Source organism: Phoxinus phoxinus, assembly GCF_949152265.1.
Source record: "Phoxinus phoxinus genome assembly, chromosome: 22".
NCBI classification, from domain to species: domain Eukaryota; kingdom Metazoa; phylum Chordata; class Actinopteri; order Cypriniformes; family Leuciscidae; genus Phoxinus; species Phoxinus phoxinus.
This window is the reverse complement of record NC_136897.1, coordinates 19,870,397-19,889,407: the sequence shown is the minus strand read 5'-3', so window position 1 is coordinate 19,889,407 and position 19,011 is coordinate 19,870,397. Positions and strand designations below refer to the sequence as shown.

The 19,011-nt window shown below is 38.0% G+C and overlaps 1 protein-coding gene across 2 annotated transcripts; it reads left to right on the top strand.

Annotated features, from left to right (window-relative positions):
• The first annotated feature begins 23 nt into the window (after positions 1–23).
• On the top strand, positions 24–18,777 carry LOC306990277 (constitutive coactivator of PPAR-gamma-like protein 1 homolog). Of its 2 annotated transcripts, none has more exons than XM_079596890.1 (17): positions 24–1,713; positions 3,322–3,568; positions 4,913–4,995; positions 6,185–6,313; positions 7,033–7,123; positions 8,138–8,202; positions 8,294–8,550; positions 9,027–9,111; positions 9,229–9,450; positions 9,539–9,710; positions 10,969–11,218; positions 11,401–11,515; positions 12,683–12,892; positions 13,871–14,060; positions 15,325–15,463; positions 16,176–16,272; positions 16,939–18,777. In XM_079596890.1, the coding sequence occupies exons 1-17, from the start codon at positions 1,240–1,242 to the stop codon at positions 17,242–17,244; spliced, it is 3,132 nt and encodes a 1,043-aa protein (XP_079453016.1). In that variant the 5' UTR covers positions 24–1,239; the 3' UTR covers positions 17,245–18,777. The 2 variants fall into 2 exon arrangements, with proteins under 2 accessions (XP_079453016.1, XP_079453015.1); XM_079596889.1 differs by having other exon boundaries at positions 15,322–15,463.
• Positions 18,778–19,011: the final 234 nt, after the last annotated feature.

Below are 19,011 nucleotides of genomic sequence, written 5' to 3'. Positions count from 1 at the left end.
CAGTTGTCTGTGAAACGATTTCTTTTCGACACAAATAAAAAGATACTTACCAACATTTTCTGTCTGTATAATATATGTACTGAGACATTTCTCAAAATATCTTCTTTCACAGAAGAAAGTCATACAGATTTGAAATGACATAAGGGAGAGTAAATTGACAGAGTTTTAATTTTTTTTTAAGCACACCGTTAAGGGACATTTAAAGTTCTCTGGCTGTTTTGAATGAAAAGAAAACAACTGACAGATTACCAGTGTGGTAAATCGAATTAGATCATATCTTATCACCAATGTGTGCCAAATGATCTGCTTCTAATGAGAAACGTCTGGCTTGGTACAAAAATAAATAACGCACTGGCGCCCTCTATCGATTGAACCTTGAATTTGTATTATTATTTTCCTGTAACCAGGACCCAAACATGAGCCTCAGCCAACATGGACCCCCAGTATTAAAAAAAAAAAAGCTATTCATTAACTTTAAGAACATTAACAGTTATTAATGTATTATATAATTCACTTTAGATACTAGATCTAACGAATAGATCACACACAACTGAAATGATGTCCGTTACCATAGCAAATACAGATGATATAGGAAGCACACAGCCCTATAGAAGTCAATAGCAAATGACATATTTGTGTATACCGTAGTATTAGAGCATATTAATAGTGCTCGTAGCCTATTCATATACTATTCCAGGTTATTTATTCCTACTGTACGTAGTAGGAATAGGTATTGCTAAAATGTTCAACTTTAAAAATAATATAGGCTATTTGTAATCGGCTACGGGCCTACGGCTAGCCATTATGAGACGTTTTAAATTAGAGTATCATAACATGCATGCAACAGTTCTCCTCCACGAGAACCGCGCCCACTGAACTCCAGACTCCACCTCCGGTGTGACTGACTGACTGTACGTGCCCTGCGTCGCTCCTCTCCTGTCTTTCCCCTACTCACCAGATACATCCAGACCGCAGACATGGCTCCATAAGGGTGCACATGGCGGCAAGCAGCCATGAACCAAAAAACAACTCACCAAAAACTACAGATGCATCTCCGATTTGATTGATTTTCGATTGATCAACTATCACATCCGCCGCAATATTCTTCAATCCGGTTTTCAGCATTCGGGAGAGGCTGCTTGCTTGCAACTCTCTCTCGCTCTGTCTCCATTTCCTCCAGATAATTTTACGTTCTTACTTAACCCGAAATAACAGTAGATATCATATAAAACAACAGTCATGGGTGTGCAGGGTTTCCAGGAATACATTGAGAAGCATTGCCCCAATGCCGTGGTGCCAGTGGAGCTCCAGAAGCTCGCCCGGGGTAGTCTGGTCGGCGGCGGCCGGCAGAGACCCCCTCAAACTCCGCTCCGGCTGCTGGTTGACGCCGAGAACTGCCTGCACCGGCTCTACGGCGGTTTCTACACCGACTGGGTGAGCGGAGGCCAGTGGAACCACATGCTTGGGTACCTCGCAGCCCTCGCCAAAGCCTGTTTCAACGGCAATATCGAGCTGCTAGTGTGCTTCAATGGCGCCCTGGAGAAAGGCCGTCTCCACGAGTGGGTCAAGCGACAGGTGAACGAGAGGCAGACCGCCCAGCAGATCGTCAGCCACATCCAGAACAAGGGAACCCCACCGCCCAAGGTCTGGTTCTTGCCCCCGGTGTGCATGGCCCACTGCATCCGCCTGGCGCTCCTCAGGTTCCATATCGGGGTGAGTAGCGGCAGATGCTCGCTGTGTTTTTGACATGCAGCCATTAGCTTAGCAGAACCAGACCCAGATCAAGTGATCAAGCAAGTGCTCGTCTTACAAGACAGTGGGTTGGCAGCTAGCAGGTGGCCTAGACTTATTTCGTGGTGTTGTTTATACAGTTTAACAAAAAACATCAAAAGACTGTTTGCCTGTCTTAGCTGTCTCACAGTCTGGCTAAGCTGAAAAGTTTCCATAACCAGTCAGTAGACCAAGGGAAGGTAATCAAACTAGACTGACAGTGAAACAGTATTCTTCAAATATGAATAAAGCCCTACCTTGGTTTACATGTTGCATTCATTCATTTACACAAACATGTTAGAACCAAGATTTTTTTGCTGGTTTAATTTTTCACCCTGATTGAAGAGCTGAGAACTGCCCCAAACCTCTCTAAAAGCAACATACAAGCCAGCTAATCAGTTAAGGCTGGTTTTCAGCAAGGATCCAACTTGTTGGAACATAAATACATGGGTTTGGTGTGCAGGGTCTTGGACACAAATCTGTAGGACATGCTGGTGGTATCTGATCAGATCTAATTTCCACAGGCATTTAGTGAACACAGAGAAGCCAGCTGTAAAGGTTGGCAATGCATTGACATTACAACTGAAGGAAATCGAAGCATAAGTGATGAATGACATATTTAACAGTAAATATGGTATAAATAAAAACAAAAAAGACTATCTTAAAGATTTATTCAAAAAAATTGTTTTACCCTGAACCTCAACAGAAAGGAAACGTGTTATCTATGTGTACACCTCAATAACCTTATACATGAATAACCAAATATAAACCTCAGAATAGAAGAAAAACATGCATTTATGTATGAATGTAGTAGTAGGTTGTGCTGGCAAAAGGAAGCGCCACCTCTTCTCTTCTGTGATTGGTTGTTGCGTCACACTTGTGACAGAAATAGTAAGCACTGCTCTGTGATTGGCTGCACACTCTCCTGCGTCACTTCTGCTGAGATTTAGCATACAGGCTGAGACTAAGTTTATGGGCCCTGTTCTCAGAAGAGAGCCATGACTTAATACATTTTTGCCCACGAACACTTCTGTTTGCATTGATTTAGTTTTTTTGGGGGGTACTTTCAGCTAAAGTTTTAAGTGTATGTAATATGGATTGTTATTTATGTAAAATTGGAAAATTATACTACTGGGATTTTTATCTGGTTATCTCCTGTACTCATAAACATTGGATCAATTCAGAAACTGAAATGCAGGCCAGGATGTGTGCAATATGATGGATTAATAATGTATTTGTTCTCGAGTCATGCCTTGTTTTCCTATCAAGTAAAGGCCATCGAACATCCTGTTGCTCAATGTATAGTTTTAAAATTCACATCACAGCCCAGAATCATCTCATCATTGATTTTTTTCAAATAATGCTAATCGATTAAAGCATTTGACTGAGAAGCCATTATGTGATGCAATTAGAAATAACATTTCCTAGACTAAACGTGCCACACATCCTTTCATGGAAATCTGTGAAACCCTGCAGCATAGTCGATCTCATCAATGTAAATTTGTTTTCGTTCTTCTAATGAGCCTTTCTGTAATTTGCTTCCTCACTCAGGTTGTCCAGACCATCGAGGATCATCACCAGGAAGTGATTGCCTTATTTAGAGAAAATGGGTTCCATGGCCTGGTTGCCTATGATTCTGATTACGCCCTGTGCAACATCCCGTACTACTTCAGTGCCCATGCTCTCAAGCTCAGCCGCAACGGCAAAAGCCTCACCACCAGCCAATACCTGATGCACGAAGTTGCCAAGCAACTTAATCTCAATCCAAATCGTTTTGTCATTTTTGCTTCACTTTTAGGTAGGTTTGTGGTTTCACTTCAACATGACACCTACATTAACCCTAATGCATGGTCTTAAGGCCATTGCACACTGAGTCCGAAATTTTCGTATGCGTTTTTTCGTATTCGTGATTCGGTGGCTCTGAATTGTCAAAGCACCATTCAAACACCATTCAAACTGCTTGTTACGGATGCGAAAAACGCAGAAAATCGAACCCGTTTCGATTTTTTTTATGACGGACGAAAGTTTCGGAGGCAGTGTGCAAGCGTGATTGACATAACGTGAGGTCGTATTTATTTTTTAACGTGCGAAAATTTCGGATGCGAATTTCGTACTCCGTGTGCAATGGCCTTTAGTCTTGTGACTATTATATATTATATATATATTATTGTGAATGTTTTTCCAAAGACAAAATGGTTTGTCTTTATAATATGTATTCCATCTAATCTAATCATCAAGTCCTGCATTACCTTTGTACAAAGTTTGGGGTCTGTAGTTTTTACTTTGTTTATAAGTTTTCCACTTTGCATGCAATTAAAAAGAATGAGGGCTCTCACTCGAATTGATACGGAAAAACTGACGCCATAGTTACAGTCCATGTCACTCTGCGAACAAGTGCTGAGGAAGATCTAGTGCAGGAATTTAGATATGGTAAGAGACCTTATTGCCATCTTTGATTTGTAACTGGAATGATAGCAAGAGTGTGAGGGATAGACATGCATCTCCTCAGTGGGTTGAGTGTTCTGCTGATGAACACTGCAAAAATGTTTCCAAGAAAATTCAGTTGACAAAAAACTTCCGACAATATGAGCTGTGGAAAATTATAAGTGATCTGGGAGCTTTATACACTTTTTTTTTTTTTTTTCACAGCAGATTCTATTGAAAACACTAAGTCTATCCCTCACTTTCAAACCTGCCATGGCGCTTCTCTGAATAAGTTCTATAGACGTTTTGTTTCCCATACACATGCTGCAAGTGGTAGATCAACAACAGCAGACCAATCAGAGAAGAGTAAGCTCTTTGAGAGGAGGGGCTTAGAGAGACCTTTTTTTCTTTCTTTTTTTAAACCTTGAATGCATGTAAACCTATTGTAGGAGACCTCCAAAGCAAATTTAGGAATCTTTAAAATAGCATAATAGGGGCTCTTTAAAAAGTATTTTATTCAGCAACGGTGCATTAAATTGATCAAAAGTGACAGTAAATGCATAATTGCAAAATATTACTATTTCAAATAAATGCTGTTCTTTTGAGCTTTCTTAGAAAAAAACATGTAGAAATAATTGCTCAAATGTTATCAATATTGTCTCAAATCATTAAATTTCATGGCTGAAAAATGTTTTACAGCTTTTAATTGTTTTTGAAGGTAATCACATACTGCCTGATGAAGACTTGGCTGCCTTTCACTGGAGTTTACTTGGTCCTGAGCACCCTTTAGCATCCTTGAAGGTAAGCCACTTATTAACTTTTTCTTTTATTGATTTTGTCTTCGTCTGCACTCTGCATATATATATTTTCACTTATCATTTAGCTGTGTTCATTAATACTTAGCACTTAATGGCCAAATAGCCTATCTAACATTTTTAGCAAACATGCATTCAGTCTGGCTCCATTCTGGTATGCTCATTGAATATCCTGTTTTACTCACAAATACTTTATGTAATGGAAGTAAATGTGTTGTGTATAACAATTTTAATACTTAAGGTTTTTCTATGTTGACCGGTAAATGTTTAGCCCCTGGTTTCACAGACAAGGCTTAAACTAGTCCCAGACTAAAATGCATGTTTGAGCTGTTTTAACTGAAAGTAACTTGCACTGACATATCTTAAAATTTGTCAGTGCCATTGTTTTGTCTCTAGATGCACACCAGTAATGTTTTTTCCAAATGCACGTTTATAAAAACTACTTAAATGTCCTAATTGAACTATACCTAATCCTGGTTTAATCTAAGCCCTGTCTGTGAAACCAGGCCTAAATGTTGCAACAAATAAGACTTCAGTTCTCATTAGATTTCCTCAGTTACAAGCCAATGTGATCAGTTTCCTTGACAACGAGATTGATATGAAGTCTGGAAAATAACTTATTAGGACCATGCAAAATCACTTCAGCATTGTCCTCAACGTGTATTCTTTTGGTTTAAATACTCAGTCTTTGTATCTCGCCCAAGCAAATCAACTACTGCGACTATAAAGGAAAGAGTTAAGCTGAGGAATGGCTCCATGCGTAACCTTCTGTTATCTTCTCTCACTGTTGCTGTTGCTTGACAGATGGCTTTATTGATTCGCTGTGAGCTTGAATAGAGTGGGCTTTACTCGATTTTAACACCTGACTTGGAGATCCACGCGTGCTTAGTCACTTTTTGTCGCTATCATTCTCGACTTATGTTGTTGTATGTCTGTGTTTGGGTCTATCTATATTTAGTAATTACTTGGTGGTTATTGTAAAAACAAAAAAAAGGCCTTTTTTTTTTTGCAGTTTATGATTTTCATTATCAATTAAGCTTGATTAACCTAATATCTGTGTGTTTGTACACGTATCGGATTGTACCCAGTCAGATATGTACTCCTATGATGCCCATCACATTTTAAGCAGAAGGAGCTTTTGCTGGGGGTGTGATGGGTTGTTTTCTCTGACCCAGGTCCGCGCGCACCAACTCGTTCTTCCTCCATGTGATGTCGTCATAAGAGCCGTGGCAGACTATGTCCGCAACCTACAGGATGTCCATGATCTGGACACAATCACTAAAGACATATTCAAGCACTCTCAGGTAAGCTAAGGCACCATTGTAGCACCTTTAAAAGGATGGTTCACCCAATGGGTGAACCAATAGGTTGGTTGCCTTGAATAAAGGCAAAAGCACAATATGGCTTGGTCTGATTATTAAATCAGAAAGGCTGCGAATTAGAAGCGTTGTGTTCTTTTAAACAGAAGCAGCCCATGATTTGGTCAGAGACTGGCTCGATTCGCATCTCTGCATCTGTTTATAACTTGCATTTGGGACAACATTCACCAACTGTCTCTGTCCAAACTTGAAGCACTTATAAACTAATAAAATCTGTTGTCAACAAATTAAAAGCTTTAAGGGTGCCATAAATATGAGTGTTGTAATTTTACAATTGTAATGTAAAATGCAGTTATTATTATGATTTATTTTGTAGTCGTAATATTACAACAATTTGAGCAAAATGATGCAACTGTAAAATCAAGCTTTAAAAACACATTATATTTCCCCCCAAATCATGCAGCCCTACCTTCATGTTGTTGTCATGACTTTCTTATACAGAACACAAAAGAAGATATTTGAAGAACATTTTGGCTATTTTTGTCCATGCAATGAAAGTCAATGGGGTCCAAAACAACAAATTGTTTATATTTTTTGTTGGGGGGGAGGGAGTAAACGATGAAATGTTTTATTTTGGGTGAACTATGCCTTTAAGACAAAGAATTATGGACCATGTGTGTTAATTCTGTGGTTTTGCATTCTAGTCCAGAACCGATGACAAAGTTGTCCGTTTCAAAAAAGCAGTGGAGTATTACGCCAACGCCAGCAAGCCCCCTTACTTCCCCCCCTATTTAGGTAAGATTGTCTATATTTTTGATTTTCCATCTCTCACTGAACGGCATCTGTTCCTGTTGGTTCGTGCTTGTTAAATTCTTGGAGCAGGACATGTCTACTAATGCTTGCTTGGTGTTATGTTTTCCTGTCTGTGTTTGAGGCCAGGTTTTAGAGGCACGCTCTCTCTTTCTTAACCACCTCTCTCGGTCTCAGCCCTCACAGTAATGTGAGAAATTTCCCCACTCGCCTCGGACCTTGTGTGCACTTGGAATGGCTGCTGTGCCCTGTGCATACAAATAGGCTTCTTTAGAAAGGACTCTTGCACAGAGAGCTGCTAGTCTGGAGAAACTCTCCTCCGCTCGCCTGAAAACTTTCAACAGCTCCATTGAAATGGTGTCAATTGAATAGTTATGAGACGAGAGGAGAATTCGATTCGACATCTTCCAATTAGTTAGAGCATGTTTGACAAATTAGAGGGATTGTCTTGTAGAATTATAATACGGTCTTTTCCGAATTCAGACAGGTCAACTTTTTGCATGATTTTAAATGTTCTGATGCTGTCAGAATGTTATGGAAGCTTATTTCTGCCACGGAATAAAATAAAATAAAAAGGTAATTGTGGCTTTTTGCAAGTTTTAAACTCTACAATTCTGAGGTAAAATATCGATTTGCGAGATGTAAACTTGCAGTTATGAGTTTATAACAGTGTCAGAATTGTGTGATTTTTAAAAAGTTGCAATTACCTTCCTTCCTTTTTCCCTGGTGGAAACTAGCTCGCATAGAATGGTATGGGCAGGACCGCAAGAGCTGTATTTCATAAACCTCAATACATCTCTGTGCCTACACACATTTTGAATGCATCAAGGTCAGTTTCTAGGGTGGGTGGATGTGCGGTACAACAAGAATTTCTGTAAGGGATTTTTAGTCTTTTCTCAGTATGGCTGTTTTTCTTTCCAAGTTCCACTACTATTTTCCCCCTGTCTTTGCTCCAGAGACTGAACCAGATTTTTTTTTTTTACATTTGTATGCCTACAGTCAGACCAAATCAGATGGGAGTGCCAGCAGCACCGCAGATGCTTAACATTCCAGGCAAACCTGGGGTGAGTACCATTTCACCATTATGGTCCATCCTGAATGACTCGCGCTCACTCATCGCACTTGACAAACACATGTTTTCGTTCATTCTGCTAGGTCCAGCATGGCTATTCCGGCCCTCCGTTGGCCGAGCCTGTCCATGAGGCGGACCCGTCGGGTAAAGGGCTCCTAGAACAGAACAGCTACAGCAACATTCCTAGTGACGGGAAGGAGCACACGCCGCTCTACGAGAGGTTGTCCCCCATTAACCCTGCTCACGGCGGCAACTCCAACCACACAGACCCGGCCTTCTTCACCATGTCATCCACATCCTCGTCCTCAGAAAACGAGGAAAACACAGGCTCCACTGCCAAGTGAGTAACTGAATGTAAAAGGGAATGTATGTGGGAAATGTGTCTTTTCAAAAGACAGGTTTGTGGGAGTTACTGTTTTGATGCTTACTATTATTTCTGCTACGGAAACTATCAGCTGACATTTTTTTTATGGTTTATTATTTATTTATATACACTTGATATTGGATATTTTACCAGAAAAAGGGAAAAAAGTTGTAAAAAAAAAAGCCTTTTAATAACACAGATAAATGTTACCTTTAGTAAATTACAAAATTAATGTTACATTTTTATATCATACACTATAATGTTTTGATGCCTAAATTCACTTGTAGTATTTAAACTGTTGATTCAAATGTTTAGTGATTTATTTTTTATTTGTTTAGACAAAATAGTGTAGAATTTTAATATTGCCCATTCATTTGTTAGCAGGCATATATGTCAGCTTATTGGTACCCGACGAAATTAATATCGTTGCATCCTTTCATTCTCAAATGTAGCCATGTAAGTGACCATAAGGGATGGGACAAACAGAGAAACCAAATGGACAATATCCCAGAAGGAGACCATGGGGACCAAAATAAAGTAGGTCCACTTTTTAGCTTTATATGTCAAAATATGATATCCTTGTTTAAAGATAATAAATAATCTTGATACAATAATTTTATATCCATTTAGTGAATTCTTTGATTTCTCTTTCAGTCTGATCCATCTGTGACCTCCCCTGTAAACCAAGGCCTGGTGGTCAGAGGTCACGTAGGGGTCAATGCCCAGATTCCATCCCTCCTCTCGATGCCAACAAGAAATCACATGGATATTACTACTCCCCCTTTACCAATGGTGGCACCAGAGGTGCTACGAGTCGCAGAGCACAGACACAAAAAGGGCCTCATGTACCCGTACATCTACCATGTTCTTACCAAGGTCAACCTTTAGCTACTAGCATCTCAGCTGTAACTCTTCCTTATTAAACTGTTATGATTGATGGTGTTTGATGGTTGTTTTTTTGCAGGGTGAGCTAAAGTTATCTGTCACTATTGAGGATGAAGCTAACAAAGATCTGCCCTCTGCGGTGCAGCTGTACCGGCCAATCCGTCAATATGTTTACGGGGTGCTCTTCAGCCTGGCCGAGGCCAAAAAGAAGGCAGAGAGACTCGCCATGAGGAGAAATCGCCTCCCGGATTGTGAGTAACAGGACTAAAACATCTCATTTGCAACAGTCAGGAAATAAGGAAAAAAAAAGTTTTTGAAGTAGCATCAAAATTTGATAAGCTATTGGCAATTTGGCAAATACAAATGACAGATTACGGAGAAAACTGTTCATGAATATTAATATTGTATTGCTAACATTATTACCCAACCTTTTTGGCACAAATAGTAATTAATGTAATTAATTAATCATAAGCTAGACCTTTACCAAAAAAAAACCTACATTTTGGAAATATTTAAAGATAAATCTATCATACATTTTTATCTTCCCTAACGGTATTATTCCAAAGTTCCATTAATAGATGTTTATAAAAAGGCAAAATTTTTGAATTTGAAACTAAAAGATTTTATATAGTTATTGGAATGTTGAAGTTAAAAATAACTAAATTGACTTTTCAGCTAAAATAAATACTAAGACTTGGGATGAATATCCATTAATTTATAAAATCATAATCTAGATCATTCTAAATTTCACAATTTTTTTCCCTATATCAGTTTATTGTTCTGCTACTGTTGTTCAAATCTTGCATGTTCCTGAATTGTTAATTGAATATTGAGAAATGTGTATTTTGATCAGATGGGTTGGTCCAACGTTCCAGTATTCAGACATACTTGAAACCGTTAGTTCCCAACCCTACTGGTATTGCCTGAACTCTCTCCAGAGGCCTGTTGATGGCTGATCTAATTACTCTCAGAGTAGTGCACTTAAATGTTGACATTAGCTTGTTATTCTTGGTCGTATGCAGGCAAATGAATTTTTCCAATAATTAGCATCATTCAAGAACTAACATTAGCTCTGTTAATGCTGACGTCTTTTTTTTTACCTCCGTGGAAAATAGAATACAAGATGTGAAAATGGAACAGGAATACTCCATTATTCAAAAGTAAACATTCCATTAATTTATTCAATTAGAGAAAATCCTGTCAAGCCAGACCTACTATGAGCTCTGGGATTAACAATGTATGCCTCCATAGAGCTAGGGAAAAAGAAATGGCTCAGTGATAAAAACTGCATTACCCATGATCCACCAATAAGAGAATATTTGGCTATTTTTCAATAAATAATATATATTTTGTTGGTTTACACTCAATATTTTTAAATCTCTTTGGCAAGTTTTTTAAATGTTCGATTACATGCTATATATGTTGTCAAACATCATGTTAAGCTAATTAGTTCTTGATGTTTAGTCACATCTGCAGACTAAACAGTGTTTTTGTTTTGTGACATTATAGATCCAACAGTGATAATAAAAGAATGGGCTGCTTACAAAGGCAAATCTCCACACACCCCTGAACTAGTGGAAGCACTTCCCTTCCGGGAGTGGACCTGCCCGAACCTGAAGAAACTCTGGCTGGGCAAGGCAGTGGAGGACAAGAACCGGAGGATGAGGGCTTTTTTGGCCTGCATGAGGTCGGACACTCCAGCTATGCTGAACCCTGCCAATGTCCCCACAGCACTCATGGTGCTCTGTTGCGTACTACGGTAAGCATCTAAACACAGTTTCTGTTTCTAAAGTCTTGGAAAGACATTAAAAAAACATGGTAGTTAAATGCTTTCCCACAGAATACAAATGGCTTAAACCATTGCAGTAAGGGCCTTTAGTATCAGTATCAGTTCAGCTCTTGTTTATTTGTAATATTTCACTCCTTTGTGTTTTAATTCAGGTTTATGTTACAATGGCCAGGAGTAAGAATTTTGCGTCGTAACGAACTTGACGCTTTCCTAGCTCAAGCACTTTCTCCTAAACTTTATGAGCCTGACCAGCTGCAGGACCTGAAGGTGATTTATGTGGAGAATGTTGCACGAGGAGCGTCCAGAGAATACCCACAAACCCACATTAAAGGCCTGTTCACATCAAGGCAAATGCAACAGAACGACATGAGAGAAAAATATTCACAAAAAATGCTGTGCGCAAACTATTCGCACAGAGCCTAATGACAAATATGTTATCTCTAAAGAAAAGTTTGGATAACTTTTGTCATACAAACGTGAGAAGCAAAAGTTAAAATATCCGCAGATAATTGCTTGTATGCAAAGCTATTTGTGCGGAGTATGAGAACACATTTGTATTTCTTAAATTGTTTGGCATCCAAAGAAAGGACAAAAAATTCAAATGATTTTTTGCCTACAAAACTTTTCATCATTATGATGACGACTTTTTATGATTTGTTTTAAGTTTGGATACCTGAACTAATTTTTTGGCATCTGAACTAAGTGTTTGTGTTAAAATAAGGAAATACTCTGTGAAGGAGTTCATGGATAAATGAATACATTTGTTTTAAAGCTTGTGTATGCGTTTCATGTTTAGATTTGGTTCGAACCGGCTCCGATTTATCCAGTTTAATCTGATATGTTTACATGTTAATGTATTTCAAGCAAATAGCCAGTTGCGTTTCAAAAAGTGAGGTTTTAAGTATTTTTCTGGACACTTCTTATTTTGTAAGAACGCTTGCCAGGCTGATTGGCCTTGATGCTTTTGTGAAAGCATGTTTTCATCTGATAGTCATTTTTGCGGGAAAAGACATGGCATTTGAGCAATTTGAGTGCTAGGAATGTGGTCTTTTTGTGTAGATGGTTTACTTGCCTGGCTGAGCTGCTTTTCCCCCCTGCTCATTTCAGTCTGTGTTGTTGTGAGCTCATAAAAACACGTGAACCATCCACACTCGCTGTGCTGTGTCGTGTTTGTCCATGTCTGTCAGCTCTGTCGATCTATACGCGCCTTTTGCTTCGCTGCTGCCTTTGCTGGTTGCTCTCGCTGGCTGTTCGTGAATTGGCTGGTGTGGTTTGTGCATTAGTCTACATGTATGGATAGACTATGGTTTGTTCATGCTTGCTTTGTGCTTTTGGCTGAGGAAGGAGGGGGTTGTAATCTGCTGGGTGGTTTAGCATGTTGCTTATTTAACCTTAAGAGCTTTGTTTAACTGTCACTGCATCTGTCGCCTCCAGATTGATAACCTGGATCCACGTGGCGTTCAGGTGGCTGCTCTTTTTATGAGTGGAGTGGATATGGCGCTGTTTGCCAATGACGTGTGCGGGCAGCCCATTCCCTGGGAACACTGCTGTCCGTGGATGTACTTTGACGGCAAGCTGCTACAGAGTAAACTCATCCGGGCCAACAGAGACAAGGCCCCACTCATTGACCTCTGCGACGGTCAGGTATAATTGGCATGGCAACACTGTTTTTTTTTTTACATGCATAAAAGTTTCAGTCACATGATTTACAGACAGAACGACTTAACTGACCTTAAACTTACACACCAGATTGAAGTATTACAGCAGAAAAGATCGATGATAGAACTGTGTGCTAGGGATGGATTGAAACTAATTTTTCAGTACAAAACCAGAACCAACCAAACTTATTGATACTAAATGAACACCTTCACCAGGCTGCAAATGAACAATCATGGGTGACTGAAGAAATTAAACTAGCATTTTGTAATTCCATGTAAATAATTTGGGGTGTGTATGTATGTAGTTAAAGTATAGTTTTTTTTTATTGTTCAAACATTTGAGATATTGTTCAAAAAAAAAAATTTCTTCTTCTTTCTTTTATTCAGCATGGGCACATTAAATGTATCTATTTCAAATTAACTTTCTATTTATCAAAGAATCCTGAAAATAAATCACACTTTAAAATATATTAAAATGATCAATTATTTTTAAATTTCACAATAGATCACAATATTCACAAAGATTTCACAATATTACAGTTAACTGTATTTATATAAAATAAATGCAGCTGTTATGAGCATTAAAAAAAATCTCAACTTTTGAATGGTAGTGTATATATAAAATGCATTAAAATTATAAATATTAAGACATCAACCAGAGGTGCTCACATATTCTATATTTGCAAACACTGAACCCAAACAAAACCTATAATAATATATAAATTATATTACGGATATACTCTACTTTTAAATGTTTAACAAAGATGTTTTTGAGCTTGCAGTCTGTAGTGCACTTTAATTTATGGTTCTGTAGCTCACTGTAATTCATTGTTTGCACAATATATACTGTAATATTGACTTAATTGTTAATCTTTAATCCACATTATTGGTGTGCGGTTGAAGCGATTGCAAGCAAGAGTCCTAGCCGATCTAACATGTACATGTGTCCTCTTGTTGTCTCCAGACAGAGCTAGTTGCCAAGGTGGAGAAAATGCGTCAGAGTATCCTGGAGGGTCTGAACTTCTCTCGGCCACACCAGCCCATCGCATTCCCCCCTCCACCTCCACACGCAATGCCTTTCTACCACCACAACAACACCTTCTACCCTCCACCTCCTCTGCCCCCACTGCAGGCTAGAGGCAGGGGCATGCCTGGTAAGAATGATCGCTAGACTGCTTGGTAGCACATATTCACAATATACCAAACACCTTTTCATTAGTAATGGTTTTAGTAGCTTAGATGTGAAATGTTTGAAAATGTTTTTCTTTTAAAAGTAGCATGCAAATACCATGCAAGTCATGTTTATTACTAGGTAGTAAAAGTGAGGAATGAATCAATGAAGGGCTTTTCACACTGCGCTTAACCCTGGTTTATCATCGTTTTAACCCGGCTTTAAAACCCCGGTGAACCCTTGTTCTTTAGAGAGTAGGAGTTTTTTTTCTATTTTGACCAAAAATAGGGCGGTGTGAGCATTATGGAGCGCTAAACTCTGACATGTCATTTGTTCCATTCATACTCGCCGTCGTGACCAAAGCCCACAAGTGAGACTCATGAGTAATAAGTTCCAGGAAATCTCTAATACGGACAAAGAAATTCAGCAATAGCTGCAGCTGAATAAAACGCAGATAGAGTAAACATGATGAGAATTTACGTATGATAAATTTACTTTAAGCCAACTCTGGTATTTTTATAAGGATAAGGTATATTTATAATGCAATGCCAATTGACATAGCCTTTATCACTGCATTTAATACTGTAAAATAATAAAAAATTTTTAAATCACATGCTTTGGACAGTTATGGAAACACAGCGCATTGTATAAAAAGTAGTTTCAGCGTTTGATGGAAAAAATGTCAATTGGAGTGAAGAAGAGACCGTTTCACCCTTACCATTAATAGTCTGAAAACAGGGCATTTGTGAACTTACCATTAATAGTCTAAAAAAAAAAGGGGGTTTTGTGAACTTGGTCAAACGATTCTTTGTAAAGATCTGACCATGTACTGTACATCGCTGTCATAAACACGATTCACTGAAAAAGCTAAACCAGTTTGATTGAATCATTTAAAGCTGCAGTCTGTAATTTTTTGCACTCTAGCGGTTAATAAACAGAACTGAATGTGTCTTGCGGAAGAACATTGTAGCCCGTGCTACTTCTCTCTGTTTAATGTCTATGACGAGTCACGCAGGTACTGGGCTACTCCGCAGTGGTACAACCCAAAATAGTCAGAACATAACTTATTATAGGTGTACCGTAGTGATTCAGAATAAGATAAAAACACGGTTTGGAAAATGGATTCATGATGTACTTGCTCATTATATACATTTTGAACACAAAAAAAGTTAAAAACTGCAGCTTTAAGGATGCAACTTTGTCAGAGTTATTAAAGTTACGTTGTTCATGTCATTCCTCTCAAGTAGGCCTTCAAGCCATCCCTTCACAGGGTGGTAAGCTTGAGATTGCAGGCACAGTGGTGGGTCAGTGGGCCGGTAGTCGTCGTGGAAGAGGAAGAGCCGCGTTTCCCATACAGGTGGTGTCTGTTGGTGGACCAACCAGAGGGTAAGCATGAAATATCCAGTCATTTTCCTTTAATAATGCTGGTTTATAAATAAATTCTCCCATTTTAATGTTTGTATTTCTGTCCTCTTATTTCAAAAATACATTTATATTTACTGTTTACATTTATATTTACTTTCCTGGGTAGTACAGTTTATTTTTAATCGACTTGCTTACTCGCTGTTTGTATTTGTCTCTGTTGTATTTGCGTTTAAATATTGTATATAGGGCCTGACATTAACACCAGCCAAATGCGGGTGTATTTCAGCATTGGTGTGTAACAGTCACTCCTACTAGCCACTTTGGCGGGTTAAATTTGATATATAATATTCATTTTTCAATTGAAGTGTTTAAAAAAGCATCTGAAATAATAAACAGAGTTCAATATAGTGTTGTCAAAAATATAGATTTTTCTATACATATCAACACTGAAATATCTGAAACAGACTTCCATTATAATGAGTCCGTCAGGTCTCAAAGTGACAGCAGCCTAATATACATGCTGCCAAATTATGAGATAATTAAAAAAATATCTATATGGGAGTTACTCCCCATGGTATTGATGTCAAAATTGTGGCCAGTGAAAATTCTGAGTGACTAGTAACTTTGGAAAACCACTAGCCACAGTGGCCGGTGGCCAAAAAAAGTTAATGTCAAGCCCTGTATAATTTTTCTTTATAATTTTTCTTTAAATGTATTGCCTTTCTTTGAACAGTCATCCAAGAGGTGTGATTTCTACTCCTGTTATAAGGACCTTTGGTCGAGGAACCAAATACTACAGTAGAGGGTTCAAGAGTCAGGGATCATACCAGGTGAATGTTATATTCATATTGTTTATTGAGTATATACACTGCCGTTCAAAAGTGTAGGATCAGTAAAACAATTTTTTTAAAGAAATTATTTTATTCAGCAAGGATGCATTATATTGATAAAGTGACAGACATTTTTAATGTTACAAAAGATTTCTATTTCAAATAAATACTGTTCATAAAATAATGCTGAGGAAAAAATGCATCACGAATAATAATAATTAATAAGAATAAATGTGTCTTGAGAACCAAATCTGCTTATTAGAATGATTTCTCATCATTCATGTGACTGAAGACTGGCTTAATGATGCTGAAAATTCAGCTTTGACATCACAGGAATAAATTATATTCTAAAATGTATTAAAATAGAAAACCGATATATTAAATTGTAATATTTCACAATATTACTTTGTTTTTTATCAAATAAATTCAGTCTCGGTGACCATAAGATAATTCTTTCAAAAACATAAAAGAAAAACCTACCAATCAACCTCAAAATTCTGAATGGTAGTGTATCAATTCCAGAGGTCACATGTCCTGGGACATATCATTAAATTATTTAAATGTAGTGTGTGGTTATTCTTCAGAAATCAGTGATGGCGTCATTTTTATTCTTCATTTTTACACTGATTGGATTGATGGACATGGTGCAAAATTGATTTTTAACAGAGCAAGCCTGCATATGCTGCCTCAAACAATGAAGAGATAAAAGACAGAAAGAAGCCCAAGTTGGCGACCAAAACACCACATCTGTCCTCAGAAGATGCAGAGGAGAACGGCTTGGTGGAGGGTGAAGAGGCAGACCAGCTCAATGGGAACGAAGGGGAAAGCAGGGCTCCAAACCAACCTGAAAGTGCCTTTAGCAACGAATCTAAAATGTGCAATACTAATCCTCATTTAAATGCACTAAATGAAGACGGCGAGGGCTGCAGAGATGAAGTCCTGGGCGCCGCTGTCTTACAAGCAGAAGAGTAAACCTATTTTTATAGAGAGGGTGAAGGTTAAGTGTTAAGGAATATCTGGAAGGCCTACAGTCGGTGTACATTTTTTCCTCTCCGATAGCGATAAATGAGGACTTACGAATTTTCGATGTCAGCGAGTTAAAGCCACAAGAAGTAATGATGAGGATACCTCTCGGTAAAACACAGATATACAAGTCAATACATAGAGAATCTTACCAGTTTAATGATGAAAGACGGTGTTCTCCCTCGTCAATAATATTACACGTTTTAAAACTGGTTACATGAAATTATTTTACTTTCTCGATGAAATGCAGAAACCGAAATACTGATTTTCATTTGCCAGTCTTTTAGTTTTTAGTAAGTTAAGATTCATATATCTATCTATATTTGCCATTGTAATTGAGTTCGTATTGTCACAGTAAATGCTTTTTTTTATTGTTTTAGAAGCTAAAAGTCACCATTTGAAAAAGAGAAAACCAAGAACGCGTTTCTCCCGTGTCATCACAGAGTTTACTCGTGTTTCAAATGTGAGGTTGTTTTGACATTGAGTAACTAGTATTACTACTGGATCTTAAGTTCTGATGATTTCAATACGTCATACATTAGCGGTTATAGGTAATATGTCAAGAAATGGTTCGAAAAATCTCACGAGTTGCAAATGAGCTCTTGCGAAAAACACCAGTCTCTTTCCATGTCAGAAAATGCCATGCAATGTGGTTTCTTGAATCAAACGTAGCACATTAGTACAACTGTCTCAGCTAAACTTTCTGCATGGCTCACGATTTAAAAAAAAGAAAAAAAAGGTGTGTAGTTCTAATGCATGTTGTCCTATTTCTTCCTTTATTACAAATACCGTGCCCATCTGCAAAATTTGAAAAGGCTGATAATCAGTAATAGTCCTATAAAAGGTGTTAACTGTTAGTCATTAACTGATTTGCGCTAACCTTAAGTTTATTATTTTTGTGGTTTATTGACCTCTGTTGTATTTACTCCAACATTATCTAGTCACTTTAAATATTGTTAATCCTGGTGTACTCATCACTGTATACATTATTGTTCTCTGTTGCTGTTTTCCGCATTCATACTAGCATACCAATCTTTGGGAGAAAAAAAATGGCTTTGATCTTAAATTCTTCCCCCCTTTCTTAGCTCAGAACAAGTTATGCGAAACATTCGACCCTCCCTTTTGAGAGTTTAGCCTAAGCAAGTACACTTGTAATCATTTTGATGTTTACTTTAGTGTTTTCAGAACTTCTAAACGTACCTTTAAACGAGAATCATTACTTCTCCATCTAATCCTCCTGATGCTTTTCATTGCACATTAGTGATCAGAAATATGGTGTATTCCCCTCAGTCCCCTGCCGCAAGTCTAAGTAGGTTACCTTGATGTAAGTTGATCGGAGTTCCTCCCCAACTCATGGGTTGTAAAAGAATGAACTACTGTTGGGTTTGAGTGATTGTTGATGGATTGTGGTGTGATGTATTTGAAGGAAATTGAATGCAACTTACAATGCTTAATAAAAGTCTTTATTCTTTTAGAATAATTCTCTTTGTGTGCGCGCGTGTTTTGATGGCTCGTGATCTCAAACTTTATTAGCACAGGTTGCAGTTTTCATGATTTCACAGTGTTATTAGTCAAGCTTTGCAACAGCATGTGGATGTTTTCAGCCCCCTGCTGGAGAATAAACTGTCAAGTCATGTTCTTTAGTAATAGACTTTAGTTTTTGCTGCATGAAAACAGTAATGTTCTATAAATTGAGAAAGGTTTGTAGAACATGTA